Source organism: Pleuronectes platessa, chromosome 2, assembly GCF_947347685.1.
Source record: "Pleuronectes platessa chromosome 2, fPlePla1.1, whole genome shotgun sequence".
In the NCBI taxonomy this organism is placed as follows: domain Eukaryota; kingdom Metazoa; phylum Chordata; class Actinopteri; order Pleuronectiformes; family Pleuronectidae; genus Pleuronectes; species Pleuronectes platessa.
Window position 1 is genome coordinate 13,746,392 of NC_070627.1, and position 27,137 is coordinate 13,773,528.

At 41.3% G+C, this 27,137-nt stretch overlaps 2 protein-coding genes across 3 annotated transcripts; both read right to left on the minus strand.

The window, feature by feature from the left end:
• Window positions 1–5,419: 5,419 nt before the first annotated feature.
• LOC128454430 (uncharacterized) lies at window positions 5,420–8,118 on the minus strand. Of its 2 annotated transcripts, none has more exons than XM_053437847.1 (4): window positions 7,895–8,118; window positions 7,488–7,633; window positions 6,938–7,237; window positions 5,420–6,765 (listed from the first exon to the last, which is right to left on the minus strand). In XM_053437847.1, exons 1-4 carry the CDS (start codon window positions 7,999–8,001, stop codon window positions 6,413–6,415), a joined length of 906 nt encoding a protein of 301 aa, XP_053293822.1. In that variant the 5' UTR covers window positions 8,002–8,118; the 3' UTR covers window positions 5,420–6,412. The 2 variants fall into 2 exon arrangements, with proteins under 2 accessions (XP_053293822.1, XP_053293829.1); XM_053437854.1 differs by having other exon boundaries at window positions 7,832–7,910.
• Window positions 8,119–9,544: 1,426 nt separating this feature from the next.
• On the minus strand, window positions 9,545–26,705 carry LOC128454295 (inter-alpha-trypsin inhibitor heavy chain H3). The gene is made up of 23 exons (XM_053437662.1): window positions 26,546–26,705; window positions 25,255–25,415; window positions 25,017–25,121; window positions 24,532–24,694; window positions 24,328–24,438; window positions 23,377–23,505; window positions 23,122–23,241; window positions 21,896–22,064; window positions 21,694–21,804; window positions 21,316–21,497; window positions 20,690–20,869; window positions 20,471–20,580; window positions 19,943–20,220; window positions 19,454–19,483; window positions 18,971–18,991; window positions 15,649–15,702; window positions 14,386–14,418; window positions 12,804–12,896; window positions 11,931–12,038; window positions 11,584–11,752; window positions 10,067–10,215; window positions 9,821–9,902; window positions 9,545–9,736 (listed from the first exon to the last, which is right to left on the minus strand). The coding sequence occupies exons 1-23, from the start codon at window positions 26,615–26,617 to the stop codon at window positions 9,631–9,633; spliced, it is 2,736 nt and encodes a 911-aa protein (XP_053293637.1). The 5' UTR covers window positions 26,618–26,705; the 3' UTR covers window positions 9,545–9,630.
• Between the last annotated feature and the right edge of the window lie 432 nt (window positions 26,706–27,137).

Consider the following 27,137-nt stretch of genomic DNA (forward strand, 5'->3'; position numbering starts at 1 on the left):
ACACAATTAAAAAAACCTATTCATTTTACTACGGAGCCCCCCAGGGGACACGGGAAAAAAAAAAGCTGGGTGAAAAGAAAAAAAAAGGACGGAGTTTTTGCGAGATCCCGAGATAGTTTTGCGAGATCCCGAGAAAGTTTTTGCGAGATCCCGAGAAAGTTTTGCGAGACCGGTCACGGACCCGCTGCTGCTGTCACGGAGGAGGATCGGGTCCCAGCCGCTCCGGTACCAGAGGAGCAGCAGGTCCCGCCGCCAGAGGTGTAAAGTAACGAATTACATTTACTCACGTTACTGTTATTGAGTAGGTTTTTTAAGTACTTTGTAATTTTTTGAGTAGTTTTTGAAATGGGTAATTTTACTTTTACTTAAGTAGATTTTGACTGAAGTATTGTACTTCGCTACTTAGAAATTACATCCGTTACTGAGTAAAAAAAAAACATAGTTCAAGGCGCAAGGCAATTCTCACTGCAGTGGTAGATGCTGCATAGAGTGGATTGTGATGTTGTAGATTATCATATTGAAATGAGACGAGCGGACAACTGTTTGTATGAACTCAGGTTTATCTCCGGGATCTCCGATGCACGTCTGCCTCGTTCCAGCACTACGTCATGACCAACCAATATACGGCAGTGTCGCAAACACTACATCACTCCCTTCTTTTTTTTAGACGCCTAACACCACAACATTTCTGAATAGGCATACATGAACTTATGCATTGTAAACAGATGAGGCCAGATCCCATTTACTTATGGCTTCTAGTAAACAAAATAACATTTCACACAGTACCAAACAGTAAACATTCTTCTGGTTTCAAATGTCTCATATACCCTGGTATTCAACATGTTTCAAATATCAAATAAATATATCAACCCTGTGCTATAACATTCACAGTAATTTGCATAACATTCTCTGCATTACAAGTGCAAGTGTACTCGGTACGAACAGTCATTAGAACGAGCTGTCATGTTCACTGACAGCAATATGAGCTATGTTGGCATATTGCCTTTGACCAACATCTCACACATAGTCCCTTAGGTACGGAGGGCGCTGTCGTCTGGTTCTGGAGGGGTACCTTTGTGGCCTTGGTGAGGCACCAGTGACAGTGTCGGGATCTGATGGAATGTCCTGTATCTCTGGATTCACTCTCTTGAAAGAGGATGAATTACAAGTAATGGAATGTCCATCTCTGGTCGCAGTGACCATTGAGCGTTGTGTTGAGTGTCTGCTTCCACGGAATGTTCACAGTCTCTGACACTCGGATGGCTTTCCCGAGTGTGCGCATGAAACGCTCTGCTGTCGCGTTGGCCTGAGGCCAGAGGGGTGTTATCTTCCGATGATGGAAACCTAGGCAGTCAGCAAACTTGGAAAACTGTTCACTGTTAAATGGTGGACCATTATCTGTTTTGACCACTCGGGGTATACCAAACATGGAAAACACTTTGTCAAACACTGGGATAACTGTGTTAGCGGAAGTAGACCTTATTGTCTCAACTACAGGGTAGCGTGAGTACTCATCTATAATAACTAAGAGATACTCTCCCGTAGGGAGGGGGCCATAGAAATCCGCACTGATATTAAGCCAAGGGGCTTCTGGTAGATCTGACATTCTCAGGGGCTCTGACTGGGCTATGGGTGTGTTTGCTTGACATGCTAAACAGTTCTTTACAGTTTGTTCTGCTTTCTGATCGATGTCGGGGAACCATACCTTTGACCTGAGAAGTGTCTTTGTTTTAACGATGCCCTGATGTCCTTCATGGGCTAACTGTAACACTCTGTGTTCAAGGGATGCTGGGATGATGATCCTCGTGCCTCTGAGGACGATGTCGTTGCTGGGCAGCATGCTCAGCTCTTCGCTGACTCGGATGAATTTCTTCAGAGTAGCAGCATGCTGTGTGTTGTCGGTGATCCTGTGCCACGTGTTGTGTCTGATGTAGGAAGTGACCTCCTGTAATATCGGGTCCTTGAGTGTTTCTTCTCTGATCTCGGCGAGGGTCATTGCTTTGGGTGTAGCATGGTGGGCGATGAAGTTGACATATTCTTCTGCTACCTTCCCTGCTCTTGTAGATTCTCCTGTTGGTGTCTTGATGGGGTGACGTGACATGTAGTCGGCGGAGTTCTCTGCGCCTTTCCGGTACTCCACGCGAAAGTTGTAGGGCTGGAGTCTCAGTCCCCATCTCTCGATTCTCGCCGGTGGTTTTGATTTGGGGTTATTCCAGATCACTTCAAGGGCTTTGTGGTCTGTGACCAAGGTGAAGGGGTTTCCGTAGATGTATAAGTGGAAATGTTCACAACTCCACACGATGGCCAGTGCTTCCCGTTCGGTCTGTGAGTAGCGTCTTTCCACGTCACTCAGAGCACGGCTGGCATATGCTATGGTGTGCCTCTCCCCTTTTCTGTCAGATTGATAAAGAATGGCGCCTAGGACGACTGGACTGGCGTCCACGATCAGCTCTGTGTCCTTAGCTGGATCGAAGTACGCCATGACTGTGTCACTGGTGAGGCTGTCTTTGATTGTCTGTAGCGCAGCAGCGTGCTCCGGGCCCCAGCTCCATTGTGTGTCTTTTTTGGTGAGCTCGCGTAGCGGAGCGGAGATGGTGGCAAAGTCTGGTATGAACCGTGCACAGTAGTTTGCCATGCCGAGTAGGCTTCTGACCTCTGTCGGGTCCTGTGGGTCGCTGGCTTGCTTGATGGCGGCGACCTTTTTGGGGTCAGCTGAGATTCCGTCTGCTGAAAAGATGAACCCGAAGAATTCGAGGCTGGATTTATCAAACTCACACTTTTTACGATTGAGTGTGAGACCTCTCTCTTTCAGTCTCTGGAACATCGCTCTGAGGGTGTCGTCGTTCTCAGCCTGTGTCTTGCCGTGGATGATGATGTCGTCACTCAGATTCTTGACACCGCTGATCCCTTGCAATGTCTGGCATATTGCATTCTGGAACACCTCCGCGGCAGACGATATTCCGAAGTTTAGGCGTTTGTATCGCCTCAGACCTTGGTGTGTGGTGAAGGTCGTGATGTATCTGCTGGCCGGATGGAGCTCTAACTGATGATATCCGGCAGTCAGGTCCAGCTTGGAGAAGACCGTTGCTCCGTTGAGCTCATGGATGACGTCGTCCATGGTGGGTGTGATGTGGCGTTCGCGCTGTATGGCGGTGTTGGCCTGTCTCATGTCGACGCAGATCCTCACTTTATCCGGGTCTTTTGGTTTGGGAGGCGTCACAATGGGGGAGACCCATGGCGTAGGGCCTGTGACTGTCTCTATGATGTCATCATTCTCGAGTTTCAGCAGTTCGTCTTCGACTTTTTTTCGGATGTGAAACGGCACCCGCCTGTGTGGCTGACAGGTAGGCTGCACGTCTTTGTTGATGTGTAGCTTGACTTGAAAATCTTTTAGTTTGCCTATTCCCTGGAAGAGCTCTGGATAACTGTCCACCAGCTCGTCTGCCACTGTTCGGCCGCTTGTGGATGAGACGCTGTTGACTATTTTGATCAGGCCAAGCTCATCGGCTGTTTGGTAGCTTAACAGGGAGCAGCCATCACCCTCCAGCACGTAGAACACGCCCTTAGTCTTTTTGTTCCCTGCCTCTATATCACAGTTGAATGCTCCAGCTATGGGCAGTGAGTTGGTGCAGCCATAAGGATATATCTTTACACTGACTGTGGTGAGCTGCGGGCGTGGAGTCATTGTGTTGAAAACGGACTCACTGATAATATTCACTGCAGCTCCAGAGTCAATGAGTGCTGATATCTTGGTACCGTTGAGCTTGATGCATGTCTGTGGCTGCATATTGCCACTGTTGCTGTTTATTATAAACACATATTTCTCATCGCTGCTAGAAGAGTTGTAGCCACCATTTTGCTCGGGTCACATTGTACACTTTGCGTCTGTGTTGTTTACCTTTCTCTCTCTCTTCGTCTTTTGGCTCACGCCCTCTGGTTGGTTCTTGTTGCCTAGATCTGCATTGTCGAGCAAAGTGATTCATCCTACCGCATGCTTTGCAGTCCTTGCCCCGTGCTGGGCAGTCTCCTTCATGTGGATATTGTCCTCCACAGTTCCTGCAGTTATTGCAGTTATTGCTGGGCTTGCCTCTCCCAGTGTATTGGCTGGGCCGCCAATTCTGCTGGATCACATTCACTGATGTAGTATCTGTCTGTTCCATGCCCGCTGCTTGCTGCTCGGACAGTTCTAGTGACCTACCATGGTCGAGAAGGTCATCTAAGTCCTTGTCAGGCTCTGTCAGCGCGCGTCGACGCAGCCTGGTTGAAGTGCAGCTTTGAATCAGCTGTGCTTTGATCTCTTTGTCAGTGTCTGCAAACTCACAGTTCTTTGCAAGCATGCGTAGTCTAGTGCAGTATGTGTCTAGATTTTCGCCTGGCAGTTGCACTGCCTTTCTGAACATATAAACTTGATACTGAGTGTTCTTCTTGGGGGTGAAGTACGTTTCGAGCCTTGCCTTTACGTCCGCATATTTGTCTCCCTCATCTGCGAGCGTGTCGTAGATATCATGCACGCGCTCTCCTGCTAGGTGCAGCAGCAGTGCCTTTAGCCTAGCATCGCCGGTGATGTTGACCGCAGTAGTGTAGTTTTCAAACCTCTGCACCCATTTGGTCCAACGCGGTCCCACCGAGCTTGGATCCGTTTCTGAGTCAAATGCATGGAGTGCAGGAGTGTGCGCGAGCGACATGTTGAGTGTAGCGTGTAGCGTTGGCCACTCAGTCCTCGGAATGCTGGCTATGCTAACTGTGAAGCTAGCTAAGCTCCCGCGGTTAGGAAACGCTTTATATTCCTCTTCTTTTCCGGACTTTATTGTTCCATATTTATCCTCGTCGCCAGTGTGATGTTGTAGATTATCATATTGAAATGAGACGAGCGGACAACTGTTTGTATGAACTCAGGTTTATCTCCGGGATCTCCGATGCACGTCTGCCTCGTTCCAGCACTACGTCATGACCAACCAATATACGGCAGTGTCGCAAACACAACATGGATGAGGTTCCCTCACGTGCACGTTCAACATATGAAAACTGATCGTAAAGTTAACTGTTCGCGAAAAATATGCGCGACATGCACAACACTGCGGGTTGCCGACACCTGGCTACGGCAAAAGAGCGATTTGTTTACTGCTACGCCGTTAAAGACATGCGGACGTCAAAGCATTAGTTCAGCTATAATATTAGTCCCGCCCCGCATTTTCCCCTCCCGGTCGCGCGCCCCATAGATATATATATAAAGACTAGATGTCTCGTCCGCGTTGCCGGCCAATGGAATCGAACGTCCGCACATGGCGGCCATCTTGCCACAGGCAGCTCGCTCACCCATAACATTGTGTTGGTAGTGGAACATGTACTTTTTAATTAACTATAGCTTGCTCAATTTTCAACCGATTTTTAAACGAATTGGTTTGTTATAAACGCTGGAGCTGTAGTTATGACACTGCATACTTATTAAAAAATATGTTATGTTCTAAAAAATAGAATAATGTTCTTAAAAATAGGTACAAGATTTCCCTCTACAAATGAGATGTATACTTATGAATAATAATAATTATAACCATGGGTTTTCATATGGAAATATCATTAGACAGAACAGATAGGGGCAATAAATACACACATGCACAAGGTTTTTATGTTAAATCAATATACAGGCTACTAAAACTCAACATACAGAATGGCAACATGAGATATATGTATACTTTTATAATAGCAATATTACTAATATAATAAAATAATTTGAATTATCACATGTTTAGTTTAAACAAGTAATAATTCAAATTATTGTATTATATTAGTAACATTCTTTTTATAAAAGTGACATTTATTTGCAGTAAGAAAAAGGTGTAAGATTTACAAATGTACATAAAGAAATGCTGCATGTTGAAAATCCCCCCCTTTAGAGAGAACTAGACTACTGTGGAGGTATACACATGGAGGACAGACATAAAAAACGACCCAGATAGTGAAATCAATACAAATCTATAATATTTACTAACCTCTGAAGAGGCTGGTGATATACGCGTAAAACGCTGATATGATATGATAATGGTGATTCTTAGGTGAGTCGCATCGACTTTGTGAACGTTATTTTTTCTATTTCCGGTCTGACTGAGACGTTGATTGTACCGGCTGTGGTGATCGGATCTTGAAATGGTTTACATCAGTGAAATCAGTAAAATCATATCTTTAACGATATGTTGCTTTAGTAACTAGCTGTACGTCTGTAAATAACAATGTTTGACGCTGATTGGTAAAACAGCGCAGGGAACCAAAAGTATGGTGCAAAGATCAGTTCTGTAAAACCGTGGTGACATTTGGCTAATGCCCTTTGAAAAGGACTGTTTTATTGAGTTGCTGTCGCATGTTGTTGCTCTGTAAGTTCAGTGTAGTAATTTTAGCGATTTGGTGTAGCCTTATTTTAAAAAACAGTGACACAACTAATGTCAGCAGCGTATGGTGGTGGCTGTCTATGCCATACTGCGTGTCGGCGATGTGCTCCCCAAGCACAAACACATCCTCTGACCCGATCCTCGTCCGTACAATGTACATGACCTCCAGCAGTTTGATGACTCGATGAAGCCTGGCAAATGACCCACTCTGCTGCCCTGACGACCTTCACTGTGCCCTCTGATGGAATCACCAGGCCTCCATTGTTTCTTAGAGACAACAGGTGGTAGCTTTGGTCCTTGATGGCAGATGCAGCGTCTGTCACCAGGCTGGCACGGCGGACATCACAGGACAGCTTCTTCAGAGCCCGTCGCACAACAAATCCTGAAATTTGAGTTGGTATAATAATATCATAACTTATAATAATAATAAATAATAAGCGTGGAGAAATAAAGGGGACATTTATCTTTTTGGACTATCTTCAGATTGTTTTCCCAAAGATTTTACTATTGGCTCTATCGGTTATAGGCAAAATTGACATTCAGTCAGCCTTTACCTGAAATGTACACAAGAGCGTTGTCCACAAGACCATCGAAGCGGACGGGAAGGTAGCTGTGGTCATGTACTAGGGCAGGAATGTCAGCAAACGGGGATGGAAGATCTTCTTCTCCTCCTGCTGCAAAGGACATATCTACAGCCGATAGGCTTGTAGAGGTGTCGATGACCGCTAGTAGGGACTCTGTCTCATCCTGCGCTGTCACATTGCCTCGGCATGGTTTAACAACTCCACACCGGGCCATCAGCTTCCTAAATATGTACTTGAACTGGCTGGCATTAGGGTTGTTATTCCAGCCACCTTAAAAAAAACACAAGATATACAAGTATATTACACAGATATTCAATATATGATATAATATAAAATGTTTGATGCTTAAAAAAAAAGACAACTAGCCACCCCTGAATGATCTTTCCAAATAAATTAAGTTGAATGACATTATCAAACAATTCAGAAAAAAAAAAAAAACATATGGACCAACCATCTGAAAACAATACAAGCTTTGTGTCACCAAGTGTTGCAGTTGGTAAATAAAAATTATGAACACTACCCAATGCTCTGATGGAGTTAAAGAGAAGTTCCAAGTGGTCATGACTGAATCTGTAGGTCAAGACATATCGCTGTCCTTCAATCAGCACAGGAACCATCGCCAGCAACGTGTCAATGTTTATGATGTAGCCAAGGACAGAGAGGAACCTTCAAAAGCAAATATTGTATTACTATGATGATTTTGCCAAAACAGGACACAAGAAAGCAGGGATGCAAACTAATAGTATAGGCTGAAAATAGTGAATGCTCCCAGTGCAGCACTTCTCAAGGCAGACACAAATCCACATTTCAAATTCAAGCATCCAGAATTATAACCACATTAATAACGTTTGTAAGAAACCAAACCATTTGTAAATCCGTCAAGATTTCAGCGAGATAAGAGTATAAGTGTTTGAGCAGATCACTGACCCTACCTCAGGTACCACAGATCCTTCCAGAAAGCCTGCCTGTGGCAAGATGGCCGCCAGTGATGACGTTCTAGACTCCGCCGGAAGACATCTAGTCTTTATATACATATCTATGGCGCGCCCCACCTGTTTTGCCTCCGATCCCCACCACAGTTTGAGAATCACTGTGCTACACAGGGCCGGCCCTAGCACATTTGGCGCTCCTGGCAAGCTTTCACTCCTGCCCCCCCCCCCCCCCAAAATAAAAATATATGTTTTCTGTGTGTCACGTCTGTGCTGAACTCCGCTCCGGCCACGCCCCCCTATTCTACTGTTGATGCACACACACACCTCCGCTTCAGCCTGTCACATTTACATCTTCCCAATCGCCTGCAAATAATGTTTTTTAGTCTTCTGTTCTGTTGATGGCTGGCAAACAACAATCTTAGAAGGTCTGGGTCACTTGTGGCACATATTATTCACTTATTTTAAGGCATCAATCTACCTGAACAAAATTAGCCGAAACGGAATAAAACGTAATTCACCACAATGTGAAACGGAAAATTCATTTTTTTGAATTGGAAAAACATTGACCCTATTTTTAATAGATCTACAGTAAAGTACTGCACCTTTTTTCATTGCAAGAACAAGAGTGCAAAGTGCCGACTATAGAATCAAAACAAATAAACAACTTAGTTAACAAACAATAATAATAATAACAACAAACAATACAATAATATATGTAAATGTAAGAGTGTTAAATATTAAAAATATAATATTAAAAATAAACAAATAAATATAGTAATATAAAAAGTGCAAATTGATTTATTAAAAAAATTATTAAAAATAACTGTTTCTGGATTGGATTTATGACCCCTTGTCCTTTTTTGCACTGTATAGGAGCGGCCCCCATCAAGTTGTTGGAAGTAACTAAGTAACTTTTACTTAAAGTACATTTTAAATGAACTACTTTTTACTTTTACTTGAGTAGAATTTTAGATGGGTACTTTTACTTGTACTTAAGTAAAATTTCATCAAAGTATGAAATTGCCCGCCGCTCCGGTCACGGACCCGCTGCTGCTGCCACGGAGGAGCAGTGGGGGCCCCCGCCTCAGCGCTCGTATAATAAATGACCATTTAAAATCATCCAAACTGTCATGATTTGGCTCCGTGACCGGTCTCGCCAAACTATCTCGGGATCTCGAAAAACTATCTCGGGATCTCGCAAAAGTTTTGCGAGATCTCGCAAAACTTCGTCCTTTTTTTTCTTTCACCCAGCTTTTTTTTTTTTCCGTGTCCCCTGGGGGGCTCCGTATTTTACAAAGAGTTGTGGCCTCTTGTTAGTTCACATTCTTCATGACTGTGCCTGTAACGTCCTCATATCATCAGCATGTATCAAACAGCCACCAGCCAAACAGTAATCTCTTAATAAACAGGGTTGAACTGGGTTTCTTGTTAAAGTATAAAAGTAGCAACATTTTTGCATTATCCTGCTGCCAAACCAACAAATGCAGTCGAAAAACATAGCCTCCCTAGGGGGGTAATCAAGGTGTAGATTTGATGCCAACGAACAACGCTGTCTGTCCTTTTGTTCTTAACAAAATGGAACAGTGATACCATCTGACAAAATGTTTGAAATACATATGAATCAATGAAGTTGAAGACAAACAGATCTGGGACACTATTTATTCATTTATGTTGATAATCACAGGTGGATGATCTTCTCAAGAGATACAGCGTCGCTTTCACTTAAAGCTGTTAGACAATGAAGTCATGCAGGGGTCTCTGGAGGGCAGCATCGGCAGAGACAAGCCAGCAACCCCGTTTAGGGGCACGGGCAATACTGTAGTCAACAGCATCGGATCTACAAAAGAGAGTTTCATGATAAATCTTTGTGTAATATAGACAATAATAACTATAGCACCCTCAAACAGCTGCACACATGTACCTGCCCACATCCACCTCCTGCCCATTGATCTGAAGCCTGAAAGGGGGAGTTTGCACCTCCTCATAAACTGCAGGTTTTAGAGCTGCACATAGAGGACACATAAAGAAATGACACTATAATGGTTAGTCTGGTTCTTAAAAAGACAATAATCAAACATTGATTCAATTCATCAATGACCCGATATTTAATCATTACAGGGAATGAAGCTATCCAGGCCATGAGCAGATACACATCCTTTTCACCCACCTAAAATTCCTTCAGCCTTGTTGTCAGATGGATGCCGCCTTAGAACCGGCCAGAGGAATTTTTCACCATGCCTCTCATGAAGTAAGATGACAATTCGTATGTCCCCAGTAGCGACATCGACTTCCTTGTTCCGTTTAATCACCGTCACACTAGAAAAACATGCATCAACATTACTTTCTTTTTTTGGTTCCTTGTTTAAGGCCCTGCACATCCCCACAGGTCCGCACACTAAAAGCTGCGTCTCAGTTCAGGGGCTGCATTCTTCAGAGGACTGAGTAACCGATCACCGATACATTTGTGCTGAGCAGACAATTTCTTAGTACAACATGTCGATCCTGGAGGCGAATGCATAGGCTATAGCAGCAGAGGACCAAAAGTGGACATTAAAGACAGTGGCCTGGTTTGATGAATCTTTATTTCTGCTGTGGAGCACAGATTGCGGGGTCAGACGTTGGCATGTACAGCATGAATCCATGGGTTTGTGTCAACAATCCAGGCTGTAGGTGTGGCACATGTTTTCTTGGCACATTTTGGTCCACTTAATATGAACATAATGTCAAAGAGTATTGTTGCTCAACATGTGAATCGCTTCATGTTGGAATATCTTGGATAAAGAGGCACAAGTGTGGTATTACTGAATGTAAGGCCACCAAATGCCCCGATAAGAATGATAAAGATGTTGTTTGTTCCGCCCTGGCAGGTGCAACAAATTCTGTGGTCTGTTTGAGTCGATTCATGTGAGGATTGTGTGTGCTGTTTGTGGTTTTGTTGTGTGGCTCCCCCTTCCCTGCTTCTTCTCCCTGTGCAGGTTGGTTGTGGCAAGGGGCGTGGCTGGCTCCGGCTGCTACAGACGAGACACACCTGCTCTCAATTTCTACTCATCATCCACTCCATAAAAGCCTGGTCTGAAGCCTTATCTGATGGTAGCATGTGCGTCGCTGAAGCTCTCAACCGCATTGTCTTTTGGATACCTTCTAACCTGTGTTTACCTCCTTCGCAGAATCTCAGCTCTGCGCCTCATCTTGGTCTCGTCCAGGATCACCCAGCCAGCCAGCCCCCGGCCGCTCCAACCTGCACCAGCCACCTCATCAATAAACTCTGTTCTTTCTTCGACAATTACCTATCTGTGTCTGCTTTGGGGTTCAAACCTGACTCACACCTTAACAGATTCAGTCCCTCCACAACCCCAGCATCCACCTGCAGGCTCCGACAGGGAAGTGAAAAGATATTTGCTCATCGCTCGTCATTATATTAAATCAGAGCCTAAACTTTAAACTATGTTCTAGTGCGGCAATAAACATTTCAAACGTGAGTTGTCTGGTTCACCATGGCTGTGCAGGGCCTTTCATATAAGTGTCACCATACGAAGAGCAATTTACAAATTTTAACGATAGTGATTCAGTGAAAGTTAAGCATCATAAATAATATTATATGTTATGTTATCGTGATGTTCCCGAAAAAACAAGGTGGAGTTGTCCTGATGATAATAATTCCTGACCATTGCAATACAAGGTTACCTTCCAGCTGTGATTTGCTCCTCTCCAGTGTGGTGTGTCAGTGTCTGTCCATCTCGTACAATGATTTCATTGACGTCAATGTCAATGTACAGGTCAGGTTTGACGTGGATGACGATCTTTGTGAAGCCCCCATCTGCAACTGAGTCCAGCTCACCGTTCACAAACAGCTCTGGTACAAAAAGAGAGCAAATGCAACTTAAAAGTAGGGAGTACACAATGGTTGATACACACTTCATAACAGACAAAAAGATCCTGAGCATAAAATGAGTGACAACTCTCCACAAACATGAAAAGCAAAAGGCATTTATTTAATATTACTGTAAGGGAAAATTAGATACATTACTGACCCCTGCTGGGACTGTGAAGTAGTTTAAGCCGTACATTTCCAGTGACGTCAAAGCACAGTGGAATAGACTGATTTTCAGCTTTCATCAAAAACCTGTGAGAAGGAGGAGCTGGGGACACACAGAGACACAGAGACACACAGACACACAGCTGATTCAACTACAGATGCATTGTGGCCTCTCGACTCTCAGGTGGTTGTGATCAGTGCCCATGTATGCTTTCTGTGTGAAGATCATTTGTAAATTACGTTTACAAGGTGAAAACTTGCCTGTGCTTTGATGGCAATGGAAAAAAGGTTTAAAAATATTTCCTGTTATGGCCTCAAACTAGATTTTAAAAGCAGAGTGACTTTATTTGACTAGAGAGTCGTAGTTGTGGTGCATACCTGCCTAAATTGTTTTTCTTTTGTGGTTTATAGGTCGAAATTTGTTATATTGAATATTGTTTGTCTTCAGATAAACTACTGCAGCAGTCAAAAAGTGGATCTGACCGGGGGTCAAAATCTGCATCAGATAATGTTGATTCTCCATAATGCAGCAACATTCATGGGATCTCTTCCTGTTTGGTAATTGGTCTTCAAAGTGAAAGCATAATATTATTTTTGTTGCTGCCATGCTTGGTATTGAGTTTAATTGCAGAGTTTTTATTTTGAAATAAAAAACAGCCCATTCCAAAAAGGCTTTGTCAGAACAGGCACTTCACCAGTAATTATAAATCATTAATACATCTTAGGCGAAGTGTGGGAATTTTGATTTTGTGTATAATTACAATGGTTAAAAAGACTTCACTATAGGTTCCCAAAGTACAAACTCATTTTACTTTCCCAACACCATGCACATTGAACAACGTTATAATGAACACAAGTGATACTCTACCAGTAGCAGTAGTAGTAGGAGTAGCAGTAGATGGCACAAATGAGGGAAGAATTAGGTCTGGAGACGAGTACTCTACCATATCGTAATCGATATCTGTGAATAAATTAACACAAAAGCAGTTAAATACATTTATATTACTTAACTTTCAAAGATATTTTAATTTAAGAGGAAACTGCAGTAATTGACACCTAAACTAAAGACAATCCCTAAATACAAACATTATTCTACACCTCAACCGAAGAAAATTGGTGTCATTGTAACAACTGTAAATCAAAATGAAACATTCAATTTAAGATGACTCGTCTCATTAAATATGTTTTCCATGTAGCTTTCAACTAAACATAGGTTTCTTAGCCTGTATCTAAATCTGTGAAGGAAAATCTTACTCCCATTGTATCATGTGATAGATATTTTGATTTGTTTTGTAAATTCAATTTAGTTCAACCTAAAAGATTGTCGAGCCTTGGAAGGGTCTTGTACTAATTGAGATTAAGTACGTTTTATTAAACTGACAAATTTGATCTATCAAATTATTCACGAACTGATTACCAGGAATCCAATGCTCTTAATAATTGCAATAACTTAATTCATGTATTGAAATTGCACCAACTGATGCCAAATATCATTGATACATATCAGTGCACTATATGACACATTTTTTTCATAAAGTTCGCTGCATTATTCTTTTACAGATTGACGAAAATTCACCCCAAAAAGCACCTATCTCAGAAAGTGAAAAGGAAAATAATCCTGGCTTGTCCTCTTGAAGTGATCCACTCCAAAAGTTTATGCCTTCCTCCTTCGCCCATACCCCACTCTACCAGTTTCTAAAAATCACTTTAGGGGTTTTTACGTACTCCTGCTTATAGAATGGCAAACAATGAACGATGAAAACAAAACCTCCTTGTCTGATGAAGCACAGAACATCATTGATAAAACAGAGAGCTATCAAGTGCTATATTGTACAGCAATTGTATTACCCTGTAGACACAGCTCTCGCTTTGGGTCATAAAGGAAGGGAATCATGACATTGGCCAGAGCACCAGATACTAAAGCAGTACATCCATCTCAGCCCATGCTGATCGAAGCATAAAGACACACATACATGTCACCGATATAAAGTTGCTCCACAAAGTCCATGTAACTGAACAATTCTGATAGTGATCTCCCATCATCAAACATCCTTCCAAAAATACCTTTTGGTCCGAGTGCAGAAACTTCCCATATCTGTTATTTCCTTTTTAATTTCAAAAGGCAATTGCAGATTAAAAAAAATAAAAAAATTTAAAATGACTTGAAACATTGGCAAGGCAATAACATCTTGCGATATTGGTTTTGATTTAACTTTCTGGCTGGTATTCAAAATCATCCAACAGAATCGTTGGGTTCATGCTCAGGTTCCACGAGGGCAACACATTTACAGGAGGGAATGATCTGGACTGAAGTTTGTAAATGTTTTAATTGAGATTAAGTAAGTTTTATTTTGAAAAATGTCTATCAGGTAAACAATTGTGCCTCTATTGTTTCTATTGGTTAGTCAGGTCGAGTCAAAGCCGTGCATGGAGCAACTGTGTGTACATACCTGCTCCAGGGTGCAAAGCAGTAGGAGGGTGTGCTGTAAAACAGAAAGAAAACACACATTTTTATTACATGATTACATGAAAGAAGCAATTTGATACGTTGAAGAAAGCTGTTAGTTTTCTGTTTCTTTTTTCTTCCTGCTAACTGTGTTTTTGTCAGTGTTTTTTCTGTGCATTCTTTTTCACTCAGCCATATAATTGTGTAACTTTGTGTCTCTAAAAGCTCCAAATTACTTCACTGCCTCGTTTGAAATGAAAAAACACAATAACAATTCCTGCTCATTAAACAATCAAGTTGTTAGTTATTGTTAATTAATTCATTAAATGTTTTTTCAGGCTTGAGTATTTATATTGATAAATTGATAAATGGAGAGGCGGTGGTCGAGTGGCAGAAACTTGGACTATGGGCAGAGGAGGTCTCTGGTTCGTCTCCGGTTCGACTCCACGGAGAGACAACAAAAGACAAACCTGGATTGATCTGTCCAAAAATCCAAGAGTCTCCCTACCCTCTCTAGTGCCCCTGAGCAAGGCACCTCACTCCCCCAACATCTGCTCCCCGAGCGCCATACATGGTCGCTCACTGCTCTGTGTGTCCTGCACCAGATGGGTAAAAAGCAGAGATTAAATTTCCCTACCAGCATGAGTGTGCCTTTGCATGTCTGTGCATGTGTTTGGGACGAATAAATGGATCTTAATCTTAATCTTAAACTGACAAATTTGATTTATCAATATATACACAAACTCAATACCAGGAGTCTGTTGCTCTTAATAAATGCAATAACTGAATTCATGTATTGTAATTGCACCATATGATGCCAAATATCATTGATACACATCACTGTGCTATATGACACATTTTTTTTCAAAAAGTTCCCTGCATTATTCCTTGATAGATTCACAAAAATTCACCCCAAAAGCACCTATCACAGAAAGTGAAAAGGAAAATAATCCTTGATTGTCCCGTTGATTTGAAACCATTCCAAAATTGTATGCGTTCCCCTTTCCTACATATCCCACTCTACTAGTTTCTAAAAATCACTTCAGGGGTTTTAACGTAATCCTGCTAATAGAATGACAAACAGTGATGAAAACACAACCTCCTTGTCTGAGGAAACAAGAACCTGCGATCATTTTATTTTTTCTTACTAAATTCGATTTTGTTCTGTCTAAAAGATTGTAGAGTCTTGGAAGGGTCTTTTTTAGTTGTTAGCTCAACATGGGTGTTTCCATAATATTAGAGGAATGGTCCAGAAATGGAAGTTTACCTGCGGCAGGAACTGATTGCATCACCACCAAAGCATCGTAAAGCCTTCGCTGACCTGGAAAATAAAGAGCCAAATAAAAAATTTAAACCTTGAATATCACGTTGATTAAAGACACATACATGTCACAGATATGAAGTTGCTCCACAACGTCCATGTACAGTGCCTTGCATAAGTATTCACCCCCTTTGGACTTTTCTACATTTTGTCATGGTATAACCACAGATTAAAATTTATTTCATCGTGAGTTTATGTAATGGACCAACACAAAATAGTGCATCATTTGGAAGTGGGGGGAAATATTACATGGATTTCACAATTATTTACAAATAAAAATCTGAAAAGTGTTGAGTGCATATGTATTCACCCCCTTTACTGTGAAACCCCTAACAAAGATCTGGTGCGACCAATTGCATTCACAAGTCACATTTGCAAGTCACATAATTAGTAAATAGGGTCCACCTGTCTGCAATTTAATCTCAGTATAAATACACCTGTTCTGTGACGGACTCAGAGTTTGTTGGAGATCATTACTGAACAAACAGCATCATGAAGACCAAGGAGCTCACCAAACAGGTCAGGGATAAAGTTGTGGAGAAATATGAAGCAGGGTTAGGTTATAAAAAAATATCCAGAGCTTTGAACATCTCTCTGAGCACCATAAAATCCATCATAAGAAAATGGAAAGAATATGGCACAACCGCAAACCTACCAAGAGGAGGCCGTCCACCCAAACTGAAGAGTCGGACAAGGAGAAAATTAATCAGAGAAGCAACCAGGAGGCCCATGGTTACTCTGGAGGAGTTGCAGAGATCCACAGCTGAGGTGGGAGAATCTGTCCACAGGACAACTATTAGTCGTCTACTCCACAAATCTGGCCTTTATGGAAGAGTGGCAAGAAGAAAGCCATTGTTGAAAGGGATCCATAAAAAATCCCGTTTGGAGTTTGCCAGAAGCCATGTGGGAGACACAGCAAACATGTGGAAGAAGGTGCTCTGGTCAGATGAGACCAAAATTGAACTTTTTGGCCTCAATGCAAAACGCTATGTGTGGCGAAAACCCAACACTGCCCATCACCCTGAGCACACCATCCCAACAGTGAAACATGGTGGTGGTAGCATCATGCTGTGGGGATGCTTCTCTTCAGCAGGTACAGGGAAACTGGTCAGAATAGAGGGAAAGATGGATGGAGCCAAATACAGAACATCATTGATAAAACAGAGAGCTATCAAGTGCTCTATTTATACAGCAATTGTATTACCCTGTAGAAACAGCTCTCGCTTTGGCTCATAAAGGAAGGGAATCATGACACTGGCCAGAGCACCAGTTACTAAAGCAGTACATCCATCTCAGCCCATGCTGATCGAAGCATAAAGACACACATACACGTCACCGATGTATAGTTGCTCCACAAAGTCCATGTAACTGAACAACTCTGATAGTGATCTCCCATCATCAAATATCCTTCCAAAAATACCTTTGGTCCGGGTGCAGAAACTGCCCATATCTGTTATTTCCTTTTTAATTTCATAAGGCAATGACACATACAGGGTGGTTACATGTGAACAGTGCAATTGTACAAACTACATGCATTGTTTTTACTAGAGCTGTGAAAAATAACGCGTTAACGCGTTATGATTAAATTACAGGATTAATTCGTTGTTTTTTTTTAACGCATTTAACGCATGCGCAGAAGGACCTTCCAATTCCGCCGCCTCTGCACTAGTTGCCGCTCTAACGCCGGGTTCACACCGGACACGGAAGCGACGCCGAAGCGAGGCGTAAGCGCAGCGCCAATCCTCTGGCTCCAAACCACTCCCATGTTAAACCGCAGCGCTGAACACACCGGAGGCTGAAGCGTAGCGTTGTGCCGTGGCTGCCTAGCGCCGTGAAGCGATCGTTTCGGCATCGAGTCTATTTTTTCCGCTTGACGCGAGCGTATCGCGACAGGAAACACACTGAAAAATGATTTTAAACGATATAAATGACATATTTGATATGATATAAATGATCAAATATGCATCCCATACTTTGTATTCACGTTCTGTTGTCTTGGAGTTTTAATTTTACCACTTTTACCAACCACATTATTTAATGTCCCCCTCTGCCCATCCACTACAGCCACACAAGCAGTCATAAAGATAAAAAAGAGAGGGGGGGGGGCTACGTATTCTCCACATAGCCTTGAGTGGAGAATACCCTCGACACCCGACATTTAACGGAGCAAACAGCGGAGAAGTTCTTCAACATGGATGACATTAAATTAATCATTGAAGTGGAGAAGTAACTTGAGTTGTTGATTCTCAGCATATGTTGTATAAAGTCAACAACAAAAAAGACACATGTTGGGACGCTGTTGCAGTTAATGTTGGAGCAACAAGTAAGTATATGCTTGAAGAAAATGATTAAATGCCGTTTTTGCTGCAGGCTGATAGCAGCAGAAGTATGTGATATTATTAGTAATGCGCGGCGCTTCGGCGTCGCTACCGCGTCCGGTGTGACCAGCCAAGCGCCGGCGCGCCAGGTATTAGCGCTTACGCCACGCTTCGGCGTCGCTTCCGCGTCCGGTGTGAACCCGGCGTAATGCAGTCAGACGGCAGCTGCCATTCAAACAAACAAACAACATGGATAATTCTGATGAACCTGAGGACCTTCTGGACGGGAAGATCGTGTTCCAAAAAAACAAAGATCGAACATTCAGTAAAACCAAGGTGATATGCACACTCTGCGAGAAGTTATCGTTTCGACGTAGCAATACCCGCCTAACCACCGCAACGCGAAGCATGTGTTGGTCGGCGAGGGGCGTTCAAGTGGAATGCGCCAAACCAGACTCACTCGCCGGACACATTGTGCAAAAGAAGCGGTCAGCTTTACTGTCAGAGAATTTGAACAAGTTAGTTTGCCTCACCAACTGGCTAAAGACCGAGTAGCTAAGAGGGCCTTTAGAGGCATTAGATTGTATCATGGTGTGGTTAATGGTTGTGTGACAAAAAATATAAAAAATGTCAACCATCCTATGGCTAAGAAGCTCAAATAATTTCTGTTTGATTTAAAAAAAAAAATTTTATTCAACCACACAATGGCTAAGGAGCCCGAATATTGTTTAGGATGAAGATTATATTAATGTTCCATATGGAAAAGCAATGATAACTGCTGAAGAACTGCTGAGTTGCAGCACAAAAGAAAAGTTAAATGTCATAAATCTTGTTTTCACAAAAATATTCCGAGAAAATCGGTAATGTGATTAATCATGATTAATCCATAGAAACCTGTGATTAATTTGATTAAAAATTTTAATCATTTCACAGCCCTAGTTTTTACATACCATGTTGGTTGATATGACCAGCTTGAACGACACGATTTCCAGTAAGAAAAATGGGACAAGATGAAAACATAATGTTAAGATGTGGTTACGTTGATATACTCCTCCCAAGACCACCTCATCCTTCTGATAAATCAAAGGTTTTTAGCAAAACACAAAATATTTAAATCTTTTTGGAAGGTAAAAACAAAAAGTTTTCAGAGTGATTTGAAATCTGGGAAAGGTAATAATTTAACGCGATATGAGTTTTGATTTAACTTTTTGGCTTGGATTAAAAATCATCCAACAGATCTTTTGGTCCATGCTCAGATTCGACAAGGGCAAAATATTTACAGGAGGGAATGATCTGGACAGAAGTTTGTAAATGTTCTAATCGAGACTACGTCTTATTTTGAAAATTGTATATCAATTAAACAATCCTTTGTATTGATCAATTGTTTCTATAGGCGAGTCAAAGCCGTGCATGGAGCTACTCTATGTACATACCTGCTCCAGGGCGCATAGGAAGATGGAGCACTGTAAAACAGGAAGAAAACATGAATTTTTCATTACATGAACGAGGCAATTTGATCAGTTGAAGCAAGCTGTTAGTTTTCTGTTTCTTTTTTCTTCCTGCTAACTGCGTTTTGGTCAGTGATAATTGTGTTTATGTTTCTAAAAGCTCCAAATTATTTCACAGCCTTATTTAAAACAAAAACCACAATAAAAATCAAGTTGTTAATTATTGTTAATTCATTCATTAACAGTATTTTTAGGCATAATTATTTATATTGATGAATACTGACAAAATTGATCTATCAATATATTCATAAACTCACTACCAGGAATCTGTTGCTCTTAATAAATGCGATAACTGAATTCATGTATTGTAATTGCACCATTTGATGTCAATTAAAGCACATGTCTCTAGCCTGGTATAAAAAAGTGCCCTGACGATTTTACAATGTTTTTATTTTGCTCAGGTTAGTTGCTTACTTGGACGTTGACCCCTTGTGATACTACTCGTCTTCCTGAAGCTATGAGAACCACCTCTTCCATAACCTCCTCCTCCAAAACTTCCTGCAGAAACTCTTCCAGAACTCTGCTCAACTCTGTCTGTACCTCCTTCCTTTGGTTTATGGAGCACATCTGTGCTCTCTCCTTGAGGCTTGGTCACCACCATGGATGTAAGTGGGGTCACAAAGCTGTACTTCAGCGACAGCTCCAAGGCCTCCTCCTTCACCTTGTCCTTCTCCGGTCCAGACAACTGCAGCCTGTGTCACATATGTTTTCAACAAGCTGACATTTGATCATCTGACAATTAATCAAAAACAATTTTGATAAACAATTGCATTGCTTCTCAGGTCGTTGGCTCTGGGGAAAAATAATGAATTTTTTCCAGTATTTATAACTATAAGATGACTCAACCTTTAAGTGGTTTAATAGAAATATAAGGACGACAGTCATTCAATCGATATCTGATTACAAACATAAGGACAAAAAGATGGCTGACATCAGACTCACTCTTTCTCCAGAAGCTGTTTGACTGTGAGGTAGGCCCAAACCCTCTGGATGTGGTCGTCAGGCACTATTTCAGTCCTGTTTGTTTCCGAAAATGTCACCTTGCTATTCCGCTGTCAAAGTATAAATAGCAACTTTCAAAAGAATATTAATAAATTATAATAATTAATTTAATTTCTAGACATCCAAAGAATGCATATATTTAAATATATCGATGCTTACAGAGATGGCCACAACTTGTGGAATAAAGGTTTCAACGTTGTTGTCAGTGATCTGACCGGCCACCACGATCTCAGAGCCATCATAATACTGGCTGAAGTTTGTCTGGGTCAAATTGGTTCCACCCAAATATATCATTGTCACATCTGTCAGCAGAGGAGTGGCCACCTCTACATAGAAACCCTGTTGAAACATAATGTGGTCACAATATGTTTCAGCTGAGATAAGAAAGCAGCAGATGGTCAAAATGAGGTAGACAAGAGAACATACACAAGTATAGAAATGAAAGGAAATAAACATGAATCAAATTAATCAAATCAAATCCAATTAAAAGATCCTGTTGTTCGCTAAATTTTTTTTTCCATTCTTTTAATTTGAAAGTGACGTATGGCGTCAATAGACAAAAAAGTTAGAAAAACGGGGGAGGGGGGGGGGGGGGGAGGGGAGTTAAACAAAATGTATTATCTCGGGAAAAACAGAAGAAAAAAAATAGTTAGAAAAACTGATTTTTTTTTTTTTTTTTTTACCCAGAGCTTTTTTTTCAAGTGAATGCAATACGATTCCGTAGATATCACAAAAAAACTAAGATATATTCAAAATGTGAAGGAAGCCTCAGCAGTGGAGAATACCCTCAGCTGTATATCAGCATCAGAGTCGTCATAGATACGCCGCGCCACTCCATCGTTCTGCAGCGACATCGTCTTCAGGAACTCAAAGTCGACATCATAACCAAAACCAAGACAGTAGAGTGGGAATTTGCCTGCAATGGCCTCCTTTACATTTGACTTTATTCTTCCCAGATTTGTCACACCTGCAAAGACACATGAAGTGTGGCAAGTTAAAAGTACCCTTAAACAGGGCAACCAAACAACTATGTAGGGTGAGTAAGAGGTTACAGTGCATACATAAATACATTTTATAGACTTAATTGTTAAATATGTTAATGTCAAAATGTTTACATATTTTATCATTCTTTAAGTATTTGTGCAAGTGTGTATTATCACAACCTGAAGTTGGGTCTCCGTCAGTGAGAAGTATCAGAATCGATGCGGAACCTTCTCTGGGATGTGCATTCAGCATACGGGATCCTTCCAACACTGCCAGGTTAATGTCCGTGGCTAAAACGAGATGGAAAATGTTTCATCCCTGTCATGCTGCTGTCAAATTCATTGCATCCCCAAATAAACATATTAATTGGCAAAACCTCACCTCCTCTATCGTTTATACTCTTTACAAATTCCTTGGCACTACCCAGGTTTTCCTGGCTGGCCTGAACAAGTTCTCGTTTCCAGTGAAAGATTTCGCTGTCAAAGGTGATGAGACCAAAGTAGTCGTCTTCTGCCAGTTCACTCAAGATTTGGAGTAATGCTGTTCTCGTCTGAGAAACATAAAACATAATTTGTTTTAACTTTGATTTAAAGGGGATATATTATGAAAATTCCACTTTTGTAGTGCTTCTACACATTAATTTGGGTATCTGGCATGTCTACCGTTCCAAAAACTCTGGTAAAAAACAACTCCCGCGATTTGTTGTGGTCAATCTGAGGAGGGCTGTTTTAGATAGGGTAAAAAAGGTGCTGTTTTAAATGATCCTTGTGGTATTTTGACAAAAATATTTTACAGACATTTCATTAAGACCCCAAGGAACCATATCAACTGTGGTAAAATCGGCTTAATATATCCCCTTTAAGTAAATAGTGTCATAGATGTGTGTAAATTCAGGAGCTGCATCCTTCGGAGGCTGCTTTTTAAAAACAGATGGTATTTAAAACTCAGAGTCATGGCGCATCAGTGACAAAATTAATTTCAAAGAAATAATGGCGCCGGCAAGTAAGAAGAACAAAATCTCAGATGATTACACTTAAAACTACTCAAAATGTAAGGTACACATGTGAGAGTACCATACTGTGGTTGTATGCTTCCACAACCCAGTGCAGTCGCAGCATAGATTCTTTTCTCAGACTCTGAGTCAGCTTTAGCGAGCTTTGACCTTTGGTTACAAAAGTCAATCAGCTAATCCAGGAAACCAAGTCAATTTTTGTGCAGAAAGGAAAAGTATCAGGGCGGTCCGGAGATATCGCGTGAACAAGGCAAAATATGTGATTTGTGAGGTCACAGTGATCAAGGCCTTAGACCTTCGTGAACTCCCTGAAGTTGCTCTTGAGATATTTAGTTCACAAGAATGGGACATATGGATGGACAACTCGAAAACATTTTGCTAAGACAAAGTGCATTAAAGCCTTTTTTCGCATGCAACAGCAGGATGTTATTAGCTGTTAGTGGTATAGGTGGGTCAAGCTGGTGATGCAAATCAGGCCTGATATCTTATTTAAATTGTCCTCTCTGGGTTCCGTCTTATGTCGCGTAGATCGCATCCTCCGAAGAAAGTGGCCGATGATACGTGACACAGCTCATCTGTCACAAACTTACTGTACCTGTTGAATTTTTCTGCCATGCATGGAACCACTTTGATCAATGATGAAAACGACGTTCTTGGATATTCGGGCAAGATTAGATGGAGCGAAGTGATGAACAAAGTACCCATCCGAACTTTGCTAGAGAGTCAGAAAAAGTTTGAGAGGTTAAAAAAGACAGTAGACAAAATACATATTTTAGAAAGCAAGTATTGTTTTTAGCCATCAATGCTAAATTCTGATAAATTAATTAAAGTCATTACAAAATCAATGTACCTTAATGTCTCCAAACGAGGCGTTTCTGTTCACATCATACACAACAACCAGATCTCCATTCATACCCTGCTCTCCACAGCTGTCACATGTTTTCTGTTGGTCCTCGGTGGGGTAGAAATGCACCCACGCCTGTAAACAGGGAGAATCAATAATAGGTTTCATCACTCGGAAAGATCATTAAATTTGAATAGATTCATTGTTATCTGCACGGCATGTTGGTGAGAAATACAGTTTTTTACAGTGCAAACTAATGCAAATGTAAAATATAGTGTGTAAAAATACATGAATGATACTAGGTGGGGGACCACAAGGATTAGCAATAAGCCAGTATTTTGAACAGTATTAACAGTTCACCACAGTCATTGTCCCCATGATAACACTTCTAGTGGAGACTGATGTTAATGTGAGGGAAACACAGAAGCAGATTCAACACATTATTGTTGAGGATACAATTGTAAATATTTCAATGTGTGAATATATATATAATAAACTTGAAAACGCTGATTTATGTAAAACACACATTTTTGGTAAATTAACTCAAACAGGTGAATTAACTTAATTTCTTAACCTTACAATTGCAATTTAGTTAAAGGTCCAGTGTGTAAGACATTGGTGAAAGTGATCAATAGGCAGACATTGAATATAAAATAATCCTTTCATTCTGTATTCTAGAATGTGGCCTTTATATTTGAATACTTTATATTTAGATCTGGAGCGGGTTCTCTCTAAGGAAGCCGCCATGTGTTTTTAAAAGTAGTTCAAGCAGGACAAACTAAACACCTTTTGAGTTTTTATGACAACTGAAGTCTTCCACAGGTTCTCTTTCATACTTGGAAGGGGAGGGTGAGGTGAGGGATATTCAGCTGCAACATGCAACTTCACCACTAGATGTCACTAAATTCTACACCCTGAACCTTTAAACACATATCATTATTTCCCTGGCTGCTGTACCTCTTTATCTGCATGTGTTTTGGTGATGGCATTAGCCAGGTCCTTGGTGCTCAGTCCTCCTTGAACTTTAATGAAACTGATGCCGGCTTTCTCGTGAATATACACATCCACCTGACATTAAAAATGAAATAAAAACAGTTAAAGGATCTACAAGATGTTATTGCCCCAGTATTGTTTTCCGAGATGACCACTGAAAAGACACACCTTGAAGTCTTTGACAGGCTGCATGGGGCGAGCGTGGATTTGCAGCTCGTACTTGCCGATCCGGCGTTTCAGCAGCTCCTCGTATGTGAGTTCAAAGGTCACCTTTTTGTGAGGAGCCACATTCACAGAAGTCTTAAATTCCTCTAGGGTCCTCCCAACAGAACTGCAGCACAGACAATAATCACAGTGTTAGAGCAGTGATCCCCATCTCCCTGTGGAGCTTAGACCCTTTCAAATGAAATAATGTTTTCTTCATGGGTATACCTTTTGAAAACGTGAACTAAGGAGCGACTTCTCCTTCTCAAAAGGATTAATAAAGGGATTTAATAGGCTTGAAGATGTGAAATTAGTTCTTGAACAAACTTTCTTTTTTTTTTTCAGGAAAAGTCCTAAGTGTCACACAATGGTCTAAAATACAACATTAAACCCACTTCTATAACACTATAAAACTCAATGAATGTATATGTATGAATTGATCTGTGCACCTGACCATCCCAGCGCTCTGGCCACTGGACACAGCCTGAGTGTACTCTTGCTGAGCTTGCTCCTTTGCTTTCACAGCACCATCGTACAGCTGCCCATCAATAAACCTGAGGAAGAACAGGGAAGATTTCCATTTCATACACAAATTTTCATATGTTTTATTTATGTAATTCAATGTGTAATTCCTCATGTGCAGATAGATGCCTGCAAATATCCACCAGTCATATTTGCGTAACATACATTCTGAATTTACTGATGAAGGCATTCTTGGGAATCCGGACGTGGAACTCTATTTCCTTGGACTCGTCCATGCGATTGGCCACACGGCTTGTAATGACAGTGGTGGCATAACGACTGGTCACTGTGGAGTTGATGTGAAAGCTGTAGATGTCCCAGTCCTCCTGAACAAATGTGGCGGACACATTGCACAATGTGAGTGTGTGTTTTCTTTACAAGGCAGCATTGATCTCTGGGTGTTGACTAACTGACCAAAGATCAGATGATGGGTTAAAACAAGGTAACGTTGGGAGGCATCAGCTAAATCTCATTGGTCTGAGTGCAGAAACTCCCCATTCTCCTTATTTTTCATTTTGATTTCACAACGCAATGACTTTGTGTGTCTGTGGGTGTGTGCGTGTGGGTGGATGTGAGTATGTGAGTATGTGAGTATGTGAGTATGTGAGTATGTGTGTATGTGTGTATGTGTGTATGTGTGTATGTGTCTATGTGTGTGTATGTGTGTAAGTGTGTATGCTTTCAGAGTTGAGCACATCACACTGACCTATTCATACCAGGGGTAGATCCAGGAGCGGGGCCAGGGGGGGTCACTGGCCCCAGTTTGAATCTGAATGGGCCCTGAAGTGCCCCTGTAGTGTACAATAAATATAACTTTTTTTACTGTCTATGCTTTCTTTGAGTACAAAATTAGTTTTATAACATAACCATTGTCAGACTAAAGTAAAGGGTTAGGGTTAGGGTTGGGGTTCTGGTTAGGAAATCTCTCTGTAAATTGTGGCCCCTTTATGCTCCCGATTTAGAACAATCCTAGATCCGCCACTTTAAATTAAGATTGAAAGATTTGAATGTATAGGGAGTCTGTTTCTGGTCTGCAGGAGGGAGAGATTTACTGCTTTTTTTGCACTTCTGGTTAGATGCTAAACTGCATTCCGTTGTATAAGTACTTGTACTGTGCAATGACAATAAAGTTGAATCTAATCTTATCTAATCTAATGAGCCCTTAACTGTGGCTACGTCAACATATTTATGTCCCTACAACATGATCAAAGTAAGTTCGCACACACAGACACACACACATACACAATACCTAACAACATTGAAGAAAGAGAGCCAGCAGGTCCTGAAACCTGGACTTTCTGATGTTTGCTAGAGTCAGAGTTCAGTGTGTTGCAACTGTCAAATGCTGAGCTACACTGAAAAAAAGCAAATGCAATCATAGATGTATATATATTTGAAAGATTCTTCTTCCTGGCAGTGTGGTGCGGCCTCTATCTAATAGGTTTTGTAAACTTACCTTGGTTGGCAGAGTGGTAACCAAAGCCAGCAGCAGCAGCACAGAGGAGACTTTAAACACAGCGTTCTCCATGATAACCTCTCCCACCAGATTGCTAACCAGAAAGCTGGAAACGTCTTTTAAACCCAAACAGGAATAGATTTTTTTTTTTTTTTTAGGGCAAACTCATCCCTATCTGAGAAAAACACACCCACCCACCCCCACATACACACTAATGTTCTGTGTACTACCAGGAATCAAAGATAAAGAAATCCTTAACAAAGTGTGAGGGGAGCCGAAACTCAAAATGCTTTATCGGGCAAACACGTAAAAACTTCAGGACAGAGAGACATATTGAGCACTGAAAACAATTACATGACAAATACTGTATGGTGTCAAGCAAAAAGGAATTTATTATCACTGTCTTCAAATATGTACAGCTTCTCTGGGAAAACGGGTGATACGGCAGGCAAAAGCAAACGTACAACTACCTTTCATGGCAAGCATTAAAGAGTTACTGAGTGAAGCACAAAGATAATAAAAAAAATCTATGTCATCACGAAAGAAATTGTGCCTTTAAGAGAGTAATTCATTTTAATTTTAAAATATTATC